Source organism: Glycine soja, chromosome 2 (assembly GCF_004193775.1).
Source record: "Glycine soja cultivar W05 chromosome 2, ASM419377v2, whole genome shotgun sequence".
In the NCBI taxonomy this organism is placed as follows: Eukaryota; Viridiplantae; Streptophyta; class Magnoliopsida; order Fabales; family Fabaceae; genus Glycine; species Glycine soja.
Genome location: NC_041003.1, coordinates 49,446,928 through 49,466,682, shown reverse-complemented (window position 1 = coordinate 49,466,682; position 19,755 = coordinate 49,446,928). Strand labels below are relative to the sequence as shown.

The following is a 19,755-nucleotide window of genomic DNA, read 5'->3' as shown; positions in this document are numbered from 1 at the left end:
ATAAGATACAAGCAGGATGACTTAAATGGAGAAAAATATCATAGGTTATTTGTGATCACAAAGTATCTACCAAACTCAAAAATAAGTTTTATCATATAGTAATATGCCCAGCTACACTATATGGTAATAAATGTCAGGCTTTAAAGGGATAATATGAGAAAAAAGTGAGAGTAGCAAAAATGAGAATGTTAACATAAATGTGTGATCATACAAGATAAGATAAAATACGGAATGACATTATACGAGAAAAGATTGGTTTTGCACCCATCGAGGAAAAGATGATAGAAAATCAATTAAGAGGGTTTGGACATGTATAAAGAAGGCCACAAGGGGCATATGTTAGAAGAACATATTGCATGATTTTTAGCCATGGGAAAAGGAGAAGATGGAGACTGAAAAGAACATTGTAGGAAATCATTAAAGGAGATCTTAGACTTAATAATATTTCTAAAATTTAGGTTTTTATCCATGTCGAATAGCATCGTGTGATTCATGTATCTAATCTCACTTAGTGGGATAAGGCTTTGTTGTTGTGGTATCCTAATCAAATCCAGCTTTATATGTTTCCAAAGCCTCCTTATTATTATTGATCCATTCGGTTGGCATTTAAAATGCTATTTTTTCTTCTTTTTATAAGATACATTACATGCAGATGATGAAATCATTATTGAATATGAACTTCCCATTAACTTATGTATACATTACTAATCATTAATCAAATATTGTAGAAAAGGGGCCGGGGAAATAGAAGAAAAAGAAATTTCATTTTGGAGAATTTGAAACTGATGCTATCTTTTTTGTGCCAGATTCCTGCGGAGATAAGCAAATCAAATGGAAACAATTTACTTGTCAATGATAAATCCAAATACAAATCAATGTGGATCCGTGCATACTCATCTCTGTGGATGCTAGCAAGTGTTTCACTAATCATATACTTGGGTCATCTTTACATCTGGGCCATGGTTGTGGTTATCCAAATATTTATGGCCAGTGAGCTCTTCAATCTACTTAGAAGAGCAACTCAAGATAAACGTCTCCCTAAGTTTAAGTTTTTGAACTGGTAAGTATTCATGCTACTGTAATTTCTAAATGATCATGTGCATATGAGAAGTGTTTAATACATAGTGTTTCACAAAGATATGATTCTAAATGCAATGTCCAGGCATTATTTCTTCACAGCAATGCTATTCGTATATGGCCGTATTCTCAGTCAACAACTTGTGAATACAGTGACTTCAGATAAATTCTTGTATAGATTTGTGAGCAACCTGATAAAGTATCAGATGGTTATTTGCTACTTCTTATATATTGCAGGTTAGTACTTCCAAATGCTTCATTCATAATTGTCACCAAAATTTGGTAAGAGAGAAAACATGAATAATTATAATCAAAATACCTATAGGTCCTGTCTTTGTTGGACATATTCCTCATAAATCTGAATCAATCCTGTTAAGTAACTTAATTTTGCTATCTAATATCCTATTAACCTAGTCTTCTGGGGGTTCAAGTGTTTGTTGCCTGTAATTTAAAAAAAAAAAAAATCATTCCCGAATAAGTCATTTTGATAGCAACCCAGGAACAAGACCCAAAAGGAAGATCAGAGCACCTACCTACCTGAAGGACTTCACTAGCCGTTAACACCCGTTGAGAGGAGCCATGATGAGCTGGAATTGCTGAGCTGGATATCAGGGGAATAGTCCTTGATCCTTGTCTGCCATTACTAAGAATATTCCCTTTCTGTTAGGACCTGTCCACACAAAAATACAAATTCTGTTATTGTAAATTCATTATAAATACCCATCTAATGAAAGAAGGCAGCATGAACATTCAATCCAATACGTATCTTCTTTTATTTTCGTGCTTGGGAGGTCTGGCCCTCGAAGTCCAGGAATTGATCATTGATCACTTATAACACATTTCATCTGTGATTTCAGGTTTTGTATGGTTTATTCTTTCATTGAAGAAGAGATATTACAAGTATCAGTTTGGCCAGTATGCATGGACACATATGATACTTATTGTTGTGTTTACCCAGTCTGCGTTCACTGTAGCCAACATATTTGCAGGGATATTCTGGTAACATGACTTCTGTTATATTACTTTGATGATGAAATCTGCATTTTCTAATTCTCTTTTAGAGTTTATGCTTTCCTATTTTAGTGATTTTAGCTTAAACATCTTTCCAAATATGATTCTATGCAATCTAGCTTCATTTACATTTGATCAGAAAATTGTTGAACACAGTTACTTACAATAAAGGACACTTTAAATCAATAAACAAGAAATAGTCTCTAATAATTTCTTTTTAATAAATTGCATCTTTGTTTTTTGTTTCCTGTCAACTTTCTCTAATTCTTGTTTTTGTTCCAACTTACTGTATGGTTGTGGAAAAAAATATATTTTTGCATACATTAATGTATTGAAAGAAAAATATCTTCTGTTTTTTTATGTGTTGACTTTGGTATTGTTATGAACTTGAGTAAGAGGATAATCAGATATAATAATTTGAATTTTAGTTGTCTTTGAATTAACTATGTGGTTGCTAAAAAATATTAAAGATTTTTCTATGAAATTTGTGGTTTGATTGACTGGTATTAAGATTTCTCATTATTAAGGAAGAGGAAAAAAAGAACACAAATAACGGGACTCTATAAACATGATATCATGATTTTTGTGCTCCCAAAGAGTTTCACTTTCCTGCAAAAGCACTATCTATGTTTTTTCCTCACTAAATGGAAATTCTATAGAGGTTCTAATATGAGTAATATCAGTAATTGCGTTGGTATTACCAACCATTATGATTTTCATGCTTTAAATGGTTTTATTTTTTTTATTGTTACAACCTAACATGTTAATATTATTATGAAAGGTTTCTTTTCCCTGCATCCCTTATTGCCATGAATGATGTTGGTGCGTATTTCTTCGGTTTCTATTTTGGGAGAACACCTCTGATAAAGCTTTCTCCAAAGAAAACCTGGGAAGGTTTCATTGGAGCGTCTGTTGCCACTATGATTGCTGCATTCACGGTAAGCATTCTGCTTTTGTTTAGCCACTTCTTATGTCAGGAAAATGCTAAGCAACTACCATCCCAAAAAACTTTCAAACTTTACACCTTCTTTATTGCTCTACTAGATCTTGTGTTTAACTCACAACCTCCTCTTTAAGTTGATTTAATGATATTTTTCAGTATAATTGCTTTGCATGATGATGTCACTTATGTTTGTGCAGTTTGCAAACTTCTTAGGTCGCTTCCAGTGGCTAACATGTCCAAGGAAGGTAACAATCTTGATTTGGTGCAGTCATCTAGGAGGAAATATTTATGCTGCTGCTAATGATGGTGAAATAAATTCAGGATTTAGCAACTGGTTGGCTTCAGTGTGACCCTGACCCAATTTTTAAGCCAGATTATATTCCATTGCCAGGATTGATTTCTCATTGGGTAAGTGCCAAAAAAAATCCTAATAATTACAAAGAGATAGCAGTTTTGCCACTAAACTTAAGAATTTAAGTCTAAGTTTTTCATTTTGCAACATTTTGTAGCTTCCTTGGAAAGAGATAGCAGTTTTGCCAGTACAGTGGGATGCCTTGTGGATGGGACTATTTGCATCAATTATAGCACCATTTGGAGGTTTTTTTGCTAGTGGTTTCAAAAGAGCTTTTAAAATCAAAGTCTGTTCTTGCTCTTTATACAAGACATTTATTTTGTACCCATCACCCTTTTTCCATTCACTTTGAAACTCCCAAACATAGCATATAGCATCGATCTCTTTCAATGATTACAGGACTTTGGCGACAGTATACCTGGACATGGTGGATTTACAGACAGAATGGACTGCCAGGTTTGCTCATAGATATTTATGTACTAGAATAAGAATTATCCTTGGTTTATATCTGAATAGGCTATTTCTCAATTCAGGATACACTTTACAAATTTTTTATAGTATTATAGTTAGTCAATAATCAGTAACTGCTATGATTGATCTTGCTTTAAGTATTTGGGGATTTTCTTTATTTTATATCTACCGTTTTGTTATCGATGAGCTAAGATATTCCATTGTCTTGACTTATTAAAGTGAAATTGATTCATTACTAAAAATTTATTTGCCCTCGCTATAAACACCTTGTTTCAATGCTCAGCACTTTCAATTTCATCATAAATCATGAGCTGCTTTACATGACTTGCTATAAAGTAAAGTACACAAATAACTCTGCAGCTATTGTGATTCTGTGACTGTTGTGTTTTATACTGTGTTATGCATCCTCTGCAGATGGTAATGGCTGTTTTCGTCTACATTTACCATCAATCGTTCGTTGTAGGCCAAGACTATTCAGTTGAGACGTTATTGGACCAGGTGAGTCTTAGTTTAAGCAATTTTCAATCATGTGAAAATTAGAGGATTCTGTTTTCTTTCAGTTCCAATGTTGGACACATATAAGTCAAACAGAATACATTACACATAGGTGTGACGCTCAAGTGTTTTGTTGTAAAATCATTTACAATGTTTTATTTATGTAGATAATGAGGAACCTTGGTTCAGAGGAGCAGCTATCTCTCTACACAAAACTCGGGCAGATATTGCAGCAAAGGCGTTTATGACAAGTTCACTATACACTTAATAAAGCATATGATTCAATTAGTGTTATATTTGTAGATGAAGACCCTGTTGGAACAAGTGGTGGAGATTAGTGAAAAAAAAATTTAGACCTCTTTTTTAGCTGCTGAACTATGTTAAGTAGAGTGTAGCGATCCTTGCAAGTGACATTCCTTCTTTTCCTTTAGGGCTTAACATTGACACTTTAAAGCGGAATTGTAATGAGAAATATGTTGGTGTTTTTCAATACTGTTTTTTGTTAGTGTTATCTAATATCTACTATTAATTTATCATCAAAGTCTCAATATACAAACTTGTAATGCACTATTCTACTCTTAATATTCTTTCTTCAAAATTCAATCAAGAATAGTTATTTTCTCACAACTTACATCCGCTGTAACAAAACTCATTCAAATGAACCTGCAATTTCATTTTCCTTATTTGTTTTGGCTAGTGCTCGTCTCTCATTTAGTTACATACTGAACCTCTGCATGTTCTCTCAACCATTCAAGCACTTTAGCTCCTTCTAGTATTTCTTGAACCTTCAGGAAAGTAAAAAAGATCAGATAAATTGTCTAGACATTGTATAGAATCAACATGCTATGCTTTAGAAATGCTTATCAGTTCATGGACCATTTTGAAGATGGTTCAAGATATTTGTGGTTTTGTATATGCATATATGAAACAATGAAGCAGCCAAAACAATAAACAACAGTCAACAAACTTAGAAGCATGGCACAAACCTGTCCCTTCACCCGTTCCTCATCATATTCTTGGTTTTGACGTTTGAATTCAGCAATGGAATTCTCAACCTCTTTGACAAGGTCCTCAGTAACAAACTAAAAAACATACATGCACAAATCATTCCAATAAGCAAAAACATTCACCAATTACACTAGACAGTTTAATTAAAAAGCAAGTGATATGTGGAAAGCAAATGTTATTTCTCAATCACAAAATTGGGGTGGCCTATAATACACTTGTAATCTTTTGACAAGGGGAAAGATTTTGTTGTCAGCTTGACCTGAGCAAATATTTATAATGGAAACGTATCTTAATCAAACTCACTACCTGCAGATTTTCACGCTTATAAATATCACCAACTGCCAGACTCTGTTTTATCAAATTTGTTATATTTTCCTTCTGATGCTCAAGAAATTCGTTCACAGCCTTCGAACTTGACAGAGTCGCCAGCTGCTGCTCATTTAGTTTCATTTTTGCCTGAGAGAGGAGAGTTATTATTATTTTAATTTTTTTTTTTTGCATTAAATCATGAATAAATGTAAAAAAATTTGGAATCCAAGTTGCCTGATTGGCATGAAAATGATGCAACTTGCAATCAATACCTGTATTTCTAATAGGTTGGCTCCATAAAGCTGCCTTCCTTGTTCCTCAAACAAGGATTTAGGTATATCAACTTCTACAATCTGAAAATGACAAGATGCACAGATCTTTTGTGATAAACTTTACATACTCCAATGTTTTCTTGCAGCATAAAATTCATTACAAGAATTATTGGTACAAAAGGGCCAAAGAGAGGGAATCCAAATTTAAAGGTAACTTGTTTCATAAACGTCAGAATCAGATTTTTTCCGAGGATATACTTACCACCATACTTGATATGATATAGATGATTTACAAGATACTTTATGATTAAAAATCAACCATGAGGTTCATAAGGAAACATAGGTCTTATCATCTTATTACAGAAAATTGAAGTCCTTCTTGATAATCATTATATGCCTACCAGAAAATAATAATAATAACTCTAGTGTATCCATGTCAGAAGCACATCATTATTCACAATGTATAAGCATGCATATTGTAATGTTACCTTAGAAATCTGATCTAAGATAGCATTATCAGTTGCTTGTTCTCTAGCTGTTTGCTCCACCTCTAGGCATTTCTGTAACAATAAGTCTTTGACCTGGCAATTCATGCTAGAGAATTTTACCCTAAATTTAATTCAACATAATTCCTCAATTTACATGACAATCATACTTAAGGGTAAAAATATCACCTGCTCCACTGTGGTGCATTCAGGAAGAAGCTTATCAGCAATAGAATCATTCAGCTCTGGTAAATCTCTGTAAAAAAGTTCTTTGCATTCAACCTGTTATGCATGAAAGTATTTACAATAATCAAAATCAGTTAAAGCTATATATGCAGCCAAAGGTGTGTTTAAGCAAGCTACAAGCAAATGATGAGATCCAAACATGCACCTAATGTTGTACTCATGAAAATGAGTTGAGCATTGTGTACACAATTTAGAAAATTCAGAGTTTGAATCCCATTCCCATTGAGAGCAAATATAGTTTAATTTTGGCAGAGGGATAAACTATCCCCTCCAATGGAAAGCAAGAAGTCAATTTAGACAACATTGCCTGAAAGTTAAAAAACTTCCCTTCTGAGATGCCTGTTCTCAAGTTTGAGGGAAAGGGTGCTAGGCTAGAGAGAAGTCGTGTCCTTCTTTCACGCCAAGAATTTTTCACAACTTCTCTATCTAATGAATCACTGCTTTCAGAGTCTTTTGCCTAGGGCAGCTATTCTACCTACAGACTTCTAAAAATCATACAGGATAGGGGAAAACTTCACTTCCTTGCCGTCAACCAACCTATAGTTGCTGAGATAAGCAGAATCTTGCTTATGAACTGAAAGGGATTACTAGCTTGACTAGCAAACAGGATGGAATTCTCAAGATCATCTAGATTATTAGAAGAATAGATATTCGAACAAAGATTTATAATTTTATTATTATTTTTATAATACCAAGCAAAAGCATCATCATAAGAATAGAATTTTTTATAATGAAATGCAGCAGCTACTTGAACCATTGCACAATCATTTTATAGTTATCTGTAGGGATTTGATTTTTGATTTTAGGATCATGTATGGAAAACACTAGAAAACTTCTAGCTAGAGCATGGTTACTGTACGATGGGGCTACGATACGACTACACAAGCTGAACAAGAAAGGTAAAGCTTCATTTCTTGCTTTCATCCTCTTTCTAGTACGTAAATGCAAAGATAAAAACTGGAACTTAAAATCTGCTGGAGTAACAAAGCTAAAACCATAAACATACTAATGTAAGAAAAGAAAGTGTTACTCCCTCTTTTAAAGACAATAACTGTTTCGTAAGGATATGAAAAAGCACCATAAATTGTACAAGGTATATGGCCAAAAAGTATTTATTATGAAGAATTTGGTAACGAAAGGACCAAAAGAAAAAAACTATCATGCCAGGTCATGTCCCTACAATGGTTAAACTTCTCTGATTCAGCATTAGAAACTTACAGTAAACTGAGCATGAACACCACGAAGATTTTCTTGCTTCCATGTTTCAGGAAATACAAGAGGAAAAGACTTTGATTCACCTCGTTGAATTCCAATTATAGAATCAAGGAAACCCGGTAATACTTGTTCACCATATTCTGTATCAAAATTAAAGCCTGCATATCTAATATAGGTTTAGAGGAAATATGTTCACGATGTATTACAAAAAAAAGACTTCTATCATTTATCATTTTATTATCATCCTTCAAGCACATCACCCGACCTTTACTTTCAGCAGAAGGAATACTTTTAACATTTGATTCATCTTGATCAATGGTTGTTGCTGAGATGTCAAGGACAGCAACATCTCCAACCTGTGAACAGTAAAAAATTGTAGCAGCTGGCTATTTTGGGTAGACTAGTCGAAATTATTAATACGAATCTTAATTACCAAGATAATAAATACATACTGAAGGAAATAGTCCCTGTATGACAGTTATTTATTAGTATGAGATAGTAAAGAAACCATAAAAAATAATCAGTAAATATCCTTCATTGTATCAGCCACAACTAAATATAAAACATACATGAGGAAATCTATATAGTTTGTGCTTGCTTTATAGAACTTGGAAGTATTATGAATAAAATGATTCGTGAAAGTTTCAAATGAATAGCATTTCTAGTAAATAATTATATTAAAAAAAAACAAATGGTTGTATGCCAGCAGACTGGTAGAAATTAAATTTAGTCACCTGTAGCCCTCTGTCAATAACCACTTTCAGTGCACCAATGGATTTATAACGCCTTCTAAATTCTTGTTCAGATGCTCTGTGAGCATCTATATCGCTATCTATCTCAACAACAATCTTTAAATTTTTGTATGCATTATTATCGGGAATCCATTTGATTTCTGGTGCAATATCAACAAGGACATCATATCTGGAGATTGGAGAAGTGAAGTAAGAGAGAATAGTTAATATAATCTGTCTGTAGAAATCATTGGCTGACATTCTAACGATATTAGCATTCTTAATGATAGTCTTCCTTTTCTCTATATTATGACAGAATATAGTTTTAGTATTACAGATGCTGCAAAGGAAGAGAAAAATAACGAGTCTAATGGAAAATATATTTCAAAAAGCTTAACCTATAGATTACCTAAGAGACCCAAGAGAAGAATATGTCTCCTCCATCTCAGAAAACTTAGTCACTATTTGTACTGAGTCCTGCAAAGCCCTTCCAGTAACCTATAAGCAAAGTTAATTATGAAATGCTTAAGTGTAAAATCAGAATATTACTAGATCTAATAATCCACTTTATTCAGTAATAACCTTGGACAAATGATCATGAAATTATAAAGATATATATTTTTTAATTTGTTGATCAGTATCAAGTCCTCAAAGATCCGTTTATGCTTATGCAATGTGCATGAACCAATAAGCTTGTCTTACAAGAATGAAGTAAAAATTTCAAGATCAGGGAACTATTAACAGATATAATTGCAAGTAAACACAATGAATCCAAAATTGTAAAAAAAAAAAAAAACATCAAGAGAAAAAATAAGGATATCAAAAATAAGAAAATAGAAATTATATTACAACATACTGATGTCATAGCATGCGAGAGTGTCCTCCTTAATATAGATTCAATAGTAGCCTTCTGAACATTTTGACTCCCAACATAACTAATAAGAATGTTTTCTGGAACTTTCTTTCCAGGGCGAAATCCAGGGATCTGTTGACTTAAAACAACAGTAAATTAGCTCATAAAGATAACATGCAGCCCTTAGATGCTGAAACCTGGGATCCATGACAATCTCAAGCAAAACTACTTATCATATATATGATGATGCAGTAAATTCATATATGAAAGGAATAGAGCACAGGCCTTAAGTTTAGTAACCCCAAATTTTCAATGAAATGTTATAGTTATAGTTTCAAGTTTAGAAACTAGAAATTATAAACTGGAAATCCTCCTGACAGACAAAATAAAGTGCACTGTATTCACTGACAACAATTATTTGCTGCATATTTACTTTGAGGCAGAATATGAGAAAGACAATTATATTATATAATTATATAAAACATAAGTATAACCCCATAGCACCTTTGCTTGCTTCATAAACTCTGTTATGACCCTTTTGTAACAATCCTCACATACCAATGATGGCACCTCCACATGCAATCTAACCTACAAAGGGAAAGAAATGCAAAAGTACATATTCAGTGATATGAATTCTGGTCCAGAAGATATGCTTAATTGCTTACCAATATCTTATTTTTAAGGCTTTCTTTTGCTATTGACTAATAATGCTTGCAGCGAATTTGAATCCTCTCCTATTGTTAAGGGACAAGATATGGTCATGTTGAAGAGAAAAATAGACCTTGCATATATTTCACAATTATCATTACCCCTTTATAAATTATATAGCAAATTACAAATGATTATTGTTGAGTTGAACCAAACACTAACCAATATCCAAATAAACCCAAAAATATAATATTTTTTAAAGAAAAATAGCAATGTAAGATTCTTGGGAAAATGGGCTATTAGAAATCTACACACCACTTTAAAGGATGCAACATAAAACTGGGGGAAATGGATTAAAAAAAAAAAAAAGAACATACTCTGGACTTGGGTTCCTCTGTTTCAGTAACCTTCAATTCTGCTGGAAGACGGTCCTGTTCAGTGCCAACTGCAACTGAAGAAGAAGAAGCAGAAGCAGCAGCTGAGAGTGTGAAGGGAGAAGAAATGTGAGGAGAGAGAAAGGGTTGAAAGAGGTGAACATGAGGCGAAAACGATGAGAGTTTAAGGGAATTGAATTTTAAGGGTGTTGTAGCGTTGGGATTAGCACGAAGAAAAACAGAGTTTGGAGAGAAAGAAGGATTGAAAAGAAGGAAACTTGTGAAGGTTCGAGTACAGAGTTCCATTGTCTCTGAGCACACAACACACAACACACAACACAGAGCTTGTTGCTCGGATAAAAGATAGATATTGTCTTTTAAATATTTATTTTTAAATCAAAATGTAATAATTTCAGTAATTTTCTGGTGGTTCAATCCAAAGTTTCAGAGTTTACAGTTATAGAATAGAATGTGTCAGCTGTTGAATAATCGTGCGAGGAAATGTGTACATTGTGTTACATTTTCTAATATAATAAATCTAGTATACTTTTTTTTTGCCGAGTGTAATAAATCTAGTATATTGCAATTGCATTATGTTACATGAAAGACATTATATTATATTATAAATAAAACTAATATTAATAAATTGAAATTTACGATAATTAAAATTTTGAGAAACTTGTTTTAGGCCAATGACGAATAAATTTGGAAGCTTTATCTTGAATTTTTTTTAAAAATGAATAAATATATTGGTATTGCTCTTTGGTGATATTATTTATTTTCGAGAGTTTGTTTGTTGAACAAATTTATATTGGGACAATGGATAGTGCAAAATTAGGACATGTCAATTTCTTTAAGTGTCCTTATAGTTAATGTTCAAACTTACTAATTGAATTATAAAAAAAAAAGTTAAATTGTAATTTTATTTAATTCAATATATAATAGATTGGTGCTGTAGGAGAGTTTATGTAGGCATTAGGTAATAAATCACTAACATAATTATTTTATTTAGTTAAATATATTAACATTATTTTTTTATGCATCATTAGTTACTAGTTATTAATATTTTTTAATTATCAAAATTTATAAATTAAAAAAATATTTAATATATAAATCTTTTCAATTTTATTTTATATCATTTTATATATTTTTATTTTGAATAGTTTAAATATTTCATTTTTATTTTACCAGATTATAATTAAATTTCATAAATTAATATGTAAATTATTTACATAACTTTTTTATAAATTTATTTTAATATAAAAATTATTTTTACTCTAATTATTTGTGTAAAATTATTCATAAACATGGTAATAAAATATTTGTTTTATTCGCTTAACTATATTAATATTATTTTCTATGTATAAGTAGTGAAGAGTTATTATTTTTTTCTTCAAATTATCAAAATTTATAAATTAAAAATATTTAACATATAATTTTTTAAAATTTTACATAAATAATTAGAGTAAAATAATCTTTATATTAAAATTAATTAACATATAATTCAGTTATAAATTGGTAGGATAAAAATATCAAAATAAAATTAAAAATATTTATATATTAAATAATTTAATTTATAAATTTTGATAATTTAAAAAAAAATAATAAATTTTGGTTAATGATATATAGAAAATAAAGTTAATATATTTAATTAAATAAAATAAATATATTAGTGGTTTATTATTTTTTCAACATCCTACAAGACCAAAATGACTTATTTTAGAAAACAGGACAATAAAATTATAATTTAATCTAAAATAAAACACATCTAAAAACTCAAAAAGTTAAAGAGAAAGAGTAACGTAACAAAAATTGTTCTTGGAAATATTTTATATACATAATTTTTAATTTTTGTTATCTTTGTTCTATAAAGAAGAGATGTGATATAAATAAAAAAAAAATTGTTTATGGAGAAACATATTGAAATGAAATGAAATGTGCTTTTAAAGAAAAAACTGAAATGAAATGAAATTTTAAAAGAAAATCCACTTAGCTCAAGAGAGGTGGAAAAAAAAAGAGAGCCAAATAAAATCAAATGAAAAAAATCAAGAAAGTACTTGCATTTATAAAATGAATAAATATATATCTTTTTTAATAAAAGAAAACATATAAAAAAGTTATTAAATAGTAAGAGTAACGTCATAAAAGATTGTTCTTAGAGTGATTTTAAATATATAGTTATTTTTTGTTATCTTTTATATCTAGATGTGAAAAAATGTGAGAAAAATATCCTTTTAAAATTTGAAGGGTCGTAAATTTTATGAGTTTATTCGACTTTCAATAATTAGATAAAATGAAATGATAATGAAATGAGCTACTACAAAAGTAAACTTAGACCTAAGAAAGAAGAAAGAAGAGAAAAGATTGAAGAAGAAAAAGGGGAAAGGGATGGAGAAGGAAAGATACTCCATCTATAAGAGTGGAGTGACGAAAAGTTGGATTGATGTTAAAATTAGAGAAGCTCGAAAGTTAGGAGTAGCAGCAAAGGAGAAGAAGAGGAGCAGAGTAGTGAAGAAGGACAGACTCAGCAACTTACCCGATGAAGTGCTTCATCGCATACTTTCCTCTTTGGACGCAAAATCAGCTGTTCAAACGTGCGTTTTGAGCAAGCGATGGACGCACGTTTGGACTTCCCTCCCAGTCCTCAACTTCTGCGACTCTTCCTTCGACGATTCTCTTTACTTCCAGTGTTTCGTGGACCATGTTTTATCTCGCAGAGACTCTTCCAGCAACGTCTACGAGCTCAACTTTGCTTGCACAGATGAACTTGAAGATGGCCACATCGTTGACTCCGTCGTTGACCATGTTTCACTCACAAGCATTCAGGTTCTTAGCATCCTCGCTGAATGTGTCATTGGGAAGCTTCCTCAACTCTCTCTCTGTCAATCCCTCACCACTCTCAAACTTGCTCACATATCCACTGAAACAACAACCTTTGACTTCGTTTCCCTTGAAAACTTGTACCTTTTGGATTGTCGTTTCGAGTGTGGGGTGGAAGAGCTTCTCGACCCTTTTAGGGGTTGCGTTAATTTGAAACACTTGTATCTTCATCGTTGTCAGTATTATGGTGGAATCCACAGGTTTCAAATCTTCGTCCCCCAACTTACCCACTTGAGCATTTCCTGGATGGGAATGAATGAAATGTTTGATTCTGATTGTGTTGTTGAGCTTTTCACGCCAAAGCTTCAATATTTTAGATACCATGACTCTGATCTGTATGATTTTTCTATTGAGGGCAACCTTCCTTTTATAGAACAAGTGGATATTGATGTGGGTTGTTTGACCAACGACACTGATTCACTGCTTTTGCTGATTCAATTGTTTGAAATGATGGGAAGTGCCCGGTTTGTATCCTTATCACCTGCTATCATTCAAGTAAGTATAATTATCTGTTGTCAAATATAGTATTTTCATTAACAGTTGCTTCCTTACTGTAATTTGAAATTTGAACTAAGTTTTTGTTCGTCTTTGATATTCCATATTCCTAGGCTCTAGCTATGATTCCTGATCTACTGGATGGTCGGGCTTCCCCTTTCTCTAGAGTGCATACTTTCGAGTTAAACATGGATAGACCTTCCTCCTCCTTTGTTATACCTCCTAATGTCATGGCCTACTTATTTAGTGGATCTCCTGCATTTGATTTCCATGAATGGGAAGGTATGAAAAGGGTATATAAAACCTCTTTTATAAATGAAAAATGTAACACAATCGCAATTTATCTGCCTGAATTTTTACAAATCTTATGTTTTCCTTCACAGGTTCAAAAGAGTGCAAAACAATCTGATTGAAGATGCTTCCTGCTAACTTTGGTACTTTTATCTTTTGGGGGATTATAAGTAGTTTCTCTTTAGTCTTGACAAAGAATTACAAATGTTCTTTAAGGAATAGGAGTCTTGCTCATAAATTTGTTAAATATGCAGCAAAGACGGTTGACTTATTGTTCATAGTCAGTGTCATATTTGCTACGAATGGTTATTGGCTATTTTGGGATCTTTAGTCTGTTTTGTTGTAAATAGCCTGTTGAAGGGAGCCTTTTTGCTCTCTAATATTGTAGATTGCCAATTACATAGGGAATCTCAGATTCTCAATTATATATCACCTACAACCAGCAGCTTGTGGGGTTTTTTTTATTTATCAAATTTGTCATTTTTTCCTTCTGCTGCTCAAGATATTCGTTCACAGCCTTTGGACTTGATAGAGACCTTTGTTTGCTTCATAAACTCTGCTACGATCCTTGTGTAACAATCCTAACATGCCAATGATGGTGGCACCTGTACATGCAATCTAACCTGCATAGGAAAAGAGATGCAAAAGCAAAAGTGCATATTCAGTTATATGAATTCTAGGCCAAAAGCAAAAGTACATATTTAGTTATATGCAAAAACAAAATTAGTTAGCTCATATTTGAGGGCAAGCCCTGGTGCAGTGGTAAAGTTGTGCCTTGGTGACTTGTTGGTCATGGGTTCGAATTCATTCCGTTTCATCTATTAGCACATAACCTTATAAGAAAAATATATGAGAAATTATTAACCAGACCTTGTTGTGAGTTGTTTTGGTTTTATCATAAATAAACTTGACTTTTGAAAGAATCCAATGACATTGATCAACTCCACCTCCTGGGATAAGGCACCTTTGTAATTGTTGTATTAAGGTTCAATTTGATATGTTATTTCACACGATTCATGGCTAAGTTTGCTAAATATGCAGCAAAGAGGGGATGTCTTATGATTTGTAATTGCAGTGTATGAATGTTTTTTGCCTTTAATAATAGGAGCAGTGAAATGTCAAGCAAAACCATTGGTCATTTACACAAGTTACTCGTCTTTCCATTTTTATATATCATGGCTAAAATTACATGTGTTTGAATTTTCATTTGGAATGTTCCAAGCTTAAGGTTTGAGCTAAAAGTTGTCTCTTCTAACTTTGTCCAAACTGTGGTTTTGACGTTCTTAAAAGGGACATCAGAACATATTATACACCAACTTCATTCTCATTGCATTATTTTCGTTTTCACAATTGATACTGTTTGTATATCCGACTCCTAGCAAGAGCAACAACGGTACAATTTGGATATCTATTTCATGTTTTAAAATCAGGATGGTACCGTACTGAGCATTTGTGTATTTATCATATGTGGGCAAACATTTTGTGAATCATACATTAGGTGAATTTGTGAAATTCAGTTAAGCTTTCGGTAATATTTTATATTCATATATTTCATTATTATTTTCTTCCGCCATCTTTTATTCGAACAAAGAATAAAAGGTGTGAAAAAATATAAAATAAAATAAATTTCTAGAAAAGTCTATTAAGACGATATTGCAATTTTTAAAAAAAGAAAGTGAAAGAAAAAAATTATAAGAGATGTGAAAGAGTCTTGGAAAAATAAAAATAGAGATGTGAAAAAGAATGGAATGAAATGAGTTTCTAGAAAAGTCTAATCAAGACGAGAGACACTGTGATTAAAAAAAATAAAGAAAAAAAGAGTGAAATGAAATAAATATCTAGAAAAATTTAGTTAAAACAAGGAAAGTGAAAGAAAAAAATAGTGAAAGATAATGAAATGAATTTATATATATATATATAAGTCTACTTAAGACAAGACTCCAATAAAAAAATATGACTTTGTAAAACTTGAAAAGAGAATAAAATGAATTTCTAAAATGAACTATATAAAATAAAATTATTTTCAAAAAAGAAAAGTGGAAGGAAATTAAATGAAATCAATAGTATTTAGAAAAGTAGTTCAGACAAGAGGGAATTGCAATTCAAACAAGAAAAGAAAATAATAGTAGGGTTTGGTTATAGGAAGGATGAAGGATTCAATTGAAGTTGAAGATGGGAAGAAGAAGAGATTGAAGGAGGAGGATTCCATTGCATACTTTGACTTTCATCTCTGGACGCAAAAGCAGCCCTTCAAACGAGCGTTTTGAGTAAGTGGTGGAGGTACATTTGGACTTCCCTTCCCATCCTCAACTTCCACTCCTCCTCCTTCAACAACGACTCTCTCCTCTTCCGCTCCTTCGTCTACCATTTCTTGTCTCGCAGAGACGCTTCCACCAATGTCTACCATCTCAACTTCAAGTGCCAAGACAAAAAACTTGATCTTGCCAAAACCATCGATTCCATCATTGACTATGTTACCCTCACACCACCAATCTCCGCCGCCATTCAGGTTCTTAGCATCTTGGCACCACCAAACAACACCATCGTAGGAAATTTTTCTCAACTCTCCCATTGTCAATCCCTCACCACCCTCAACCTTTCTGACATATCCACTGACATCACATCCTTTCGTTTGGTTTCTCTTCAAAAATTAGACCTTTATGATTGTGTTTTCGAGTGTGGGCTGGAGGAGTTTCTTAATCCTTTTAGGGGCTGCGTTAATTTGACTACTTTGTCTCTGTTTGGTTGTCAGTACTGCGGTGGCAAACTCAAGAGGTTCACAATTTTTGCCCCCAGCTTACGAACTTGAATATTTCGCTCATGGAAGTTGATGAAGTGTATTTTGACTGTGCCATTGAGCTTTTTACGCCAAAGTTCCAATCTTTTACGTACAGTGTTTGTGACCTGTATGGTTTTTTCATCAAGTCTAATCTTCCCTTTGTGGAGACAGTGCATATTGATGTTCTGGGTTGCACCAATGATCCTAATTTGCAACTAAAGTTGATTCAAATGTTTGAAGTGATGGGGAGTGCTGAGTTTGTTGCCTTGTCAACTGGTATCGTTGAAGTAAGTACAAGTAATTATCTGTCAAATATGGCATTTTGAAATTCGATTAATAGTTGCTACCTTATTGTAGTTTGAAGATTGAACTAAATTCTTGTCACTCTTTCATGTTTCCTAGGTTCTATCTATGTTTCCTGATCTACTGGATAGTCGGCCTTCCCCCTTCACTAAGGTGCAGACTTTTGAGTTAAACAGGGAAATACCTGCTTCCTCCGTTGATATGCCTGCTAATGTCATGGCCTACTTATTTGGCAAATCTCCAGGATTTGATTTCTATGAATGTCGATGGGAAGGTATGGAAATGGCATATGAAACCCCTTATTGTTTTCTTTTAGCACTTATCATAGATGCAGAACATTGACACACTGATTTTTTTTTTTTTAATATTGCTTTATGGAATGGGAATAACTACAATAGTTATCCAGTTAATGTCTTATTTTGTAAAGGGCTTGGTTTTATCCTTGTCATCAAATTTTTTTCCAAAGTTCTATGTTGATTATGGACTTCCTCACACATTTCTTGGGACTGTTAGTGTAAAGCGTTGGGAATGGTTTGGTCATGTAAGGATAAGACTAAGAGATTCTTTAAAGAGAAAAGCCAATCAAATATAAGATTTATTGTTTGGTAAAAGGGGGTATAGGAAGGCCTAAAGTTATGTGTGTATATCTAATGGTGAGTTGAATGGGATGAAACAAGATGGATTAAAGTTACCATTTTATGATGGAGCATAAAACAATGGTTTAATCTCGTGCCCTCTAATTGGTATAGGATGAAATGCGGTTAGTGCATTCCACCAGGTTCCATTCCATTCAATCCTATTTTAAACAATAGAAACAATGGAACCTAGTATCAATTTAGTTCATTCTACTTCATTTCATTCCTTTTCACCTATCAACACACAGCCTTAAATGAAAAATTTATGAGAAATCATTAACCAGACCTCGTTCTGAGTGGTTTTACTATAGACTTGATTTCTGAATTTTTGAAAGAATCAAATGGCATTGGTCAACTCCACCTCCTGGAATAAGGCCCCGTTGTAATTTTTGTATTAAGGTTCAATTTGATTTGTTAGGAATTATTTCACATGATTCATGGCTAAAATTATGTGCGTGCTTAAATTTCTGTTTTTGCAAGCTCCAAACCATGGATTGAGTTAAAGCTTGTCTCCTGTAATCTTTGCCCAAACTATGGTTTTGACTTCAAGGTTTCAAAAGGGAATCCAAACACTCTAAACATCAACTCCATTCTTGTTGCTTAATTTCTGCTTCCACAATTGGTACTATAATACGAGTTGGACATCTCTTTCATGTTTTAAAATCTGGATGGTACAGAACATTTACATATGAATCATGTGTATGCATGCTATTCATCATAAATCAGGTGAATTTGTGAATTTTAACTCAACTTTCAGTAATCAAAACCGAGGGTTTAGAAATGAAAATCGTAATAGAATCACTATTTTTGTGCTTGAATTTTATAAATACTGATTTCCTATGCTTGTTGAATCTTGAATGGTAAGTAATCCCTTCTACTTTATTCTGTGTAACCACCTTCCTTTGATCTAGACATCTAGTTGAATTTTATAAAAGAAAAAGATTTCTTTTTCATATGGTAGAGTATCGGTCTTCAAACCTGCAGAGAAAGGTTGTGATATATTTTATTGCCACATTGAAAATCTTATGCTTTCCTTTACAGGTGCAAAATGGTCAAAACAATCTGATTGAAGATGGTTTCTTGCTAACTTTCAAGGTTTTACATTTTTGGGGGATTAAAAGTTGTTTTTCTTGGACCTAAACAAAAAAGAACCCGTGCTCTTTTGCAGAGGAATAGGGGTCTTGCTGATACGTTTGCTAAATATGCAATTAAGAGGTGTTGACTTATTGTTCATAGTCTGCGACATATTTGCTACTAATGGTTATTGACTATTTTGTGATCTTTTAGGCTCTTCTGTTGTGAATAGCCTATTAAAGGGAGCTTTTCTGCTCCCTAATATTGAAAATTGCTTGTTACATAGGCAATCTCAATTAGCTAAAAATTCGCAGTGAGCTACAAATCAATTTGTTAATTAGCTTCTCGTTGAAACTCATGTCCCATATGCATGAGCTACAAAATCAATCTAGTTATAAATAAAAAAAATAGCTACATATCACTTTTCAAATTCACTGCTATTTTATTTTGCGATTGTGTTCTCTTAATCAAAACAAAACATATTGCACTTGCTATTTAATTCATTCTCAAACAGGTTTTCCGTTGGTGCATAGAGTGCAAACTAATCTGATTGGATGTGTCTTCGAGCTAACATCCATGGTTTAACCTGTTTGAGAATTAAGAGATGTTTGTCTTGAGTCTTAACAAAGAAGAACTGTTTTTAAAGGGGTGGTGGTCTTGTTGGTAAGTTTGAAAAGAAAGGGGAGTTGACGAATTGTTCTTATATTGGAAATAGCCTATTAAATATGGAAATTTCAATTAGTCAAATTTCAACATGACATAAGATGGTAGGCATTTTGTTGCTTGAAGTGATTTTTGTTTTCATTTT

General features: G+C 32.6%; 4 protein-coding genes and 1 long non-coding RNA gene across 7 annotated transcripts; 3 read left to right on the top strand and 2 right to left on the bottom strand.

Annotated features, from left to right (window-relative positions):
• Positions 1 to 816: 816 nt before the first annotated feature.
• On the bottom strand, positions 817 to 1,747 carry LOC114402663. Of its 2 annotated transcripts, none has more exons than XR_003664491.1 (3): positions 1,615 to 1,747; positions 1,397 to 1,518; positions 817 to 1,268 (listed from the first exon to the last, which is right to left on the bottom strand). It is a non-coding gene; the product is annotated as an uncharacterized LOC114402663 (long non-coding RNA). The 2 variants fall into 2 exon arrangements; XR_003664488.1 differs by having other exon boundaries at positions 1,611 to 1,719.
• An 87-nt stretch (positions 1,748 to 1,834) lies between these two features.
• LOC114402653 (phosphatidate cytidylyltransferase 3-like) lies at positions 1,835 to 4,728 on the top strand. The gene is made up of 8 exons (XM_028365308.1): positions 1,835 to 2,076; positions 2,870 to 3,026; positions 3,229 to 3,276; positions 3,353 to 3,439; positions 3,541 to 3,669; positions 3,783 to 3,839; positions 4,269 to 4,352; positions 4,517 to 4,728. Exons 1-8 carry the CDS (start codon positions 2,009 to 2,011, stop codon positions 4,595 to 4,597), a joined length of 711 nt encoding a protein of 236 aa, XP_028221109.1. The 5' UTR covers positions 1,835 to 2,008; the 3' UTR covers positions 4,598 to 4,728.
• A 132-nt stretch (positions 4,729 to 4,860) lies between these two features.
• On the bottom strand, positions 4,861 to 10,842 carry LOC114402637 (trigger factor-like protein TIG, Chloroplastic). Of its 2 annotated transcripts, XM_028365289.1 has the most exons (13): positions 10,494 to 10,842; positions 9,973 to 10,056; positions 9,472 to 9,600; positions 9,025 to 9,113; positions 8,619 to 8,805; positions 8,150 to 8,240; positions 7,888 to 8,042; positions 6,613 to 6,705; positions 6,427 to 6,519; positions 5,939 to 6,019; positions 5,664 to 5,813; positions 5,336 to 5,431; positions 4,861 to 5,134 (listed from the first exon to the last, which is right to left on the bottom strand). In XM_028365289.1, the coding sequence occupies exons 1-13, from the start codon at positions 10,794 to 10,796 to the stop codon at positions 5,057 to 5,059; spliced, it is 1,629 nt and encodes a 542-aa protein (XP_028221090.1). In that variant the 5' UTR covers positions 10,797 to 10,842; the 3' UTR covers positions 4,861 to 5,056. The 2 variants fall into 2 exon arrangements, with proteins under 2 accessions (XP_028221090.1, XP_028221098.1); XM_028365297.1 differs by lacking the exon at positions 9,973 to 10,056.
• Positions 10,843 to 12,821: 1,979 nt separating this feature from the next.
• Positions 12,822 to 14,648, top strand: LOC114402627 (F-box/LRR-repeat protein 13-like). Its single transcript, XM_028365278.1, has 3 exons — positions 12,822 to 13,865; positions 13,979 to 14,147; positions 14,249 to 14,648. Exons 1-3 carry the CDS (start codon positions 12,879 to 12,881, stop codon positions 14,272 to 14,274), a joined length of 1,182 nt encoding a protein of 393 aa, XP_028221079.1. The 5' UTR covers positions 12,822 to 12,878; the 3' UTR covers positions 14,275 to 14,648.
• A 1,613-nt stretch (positions 14,649 to 16,261) lies between these two features.
• Positions 16,262 to 19,305, top strand: LOC114402617. Its single transcript, XM_028365268.1, has 3 exons — positions 16,262 to 17,222; positions 17,338 to 17,512; positions 18,915 to 19,305. Exons 1-3 carry the CDS (start codon positions 16,977 to 16,979, stop codon positions 18,941 to 18,943), a joined length of 450 nt encoding a protein of 149 aa, XP_028221069.1. The 5' UTR covers positions 16,262 to 16,976; the 3' UTR covers positions 18,944 to 19,305.
• The last annotated feature ends 450 nt before the right edge of the window (positions 19,306 to 19,755 follow it).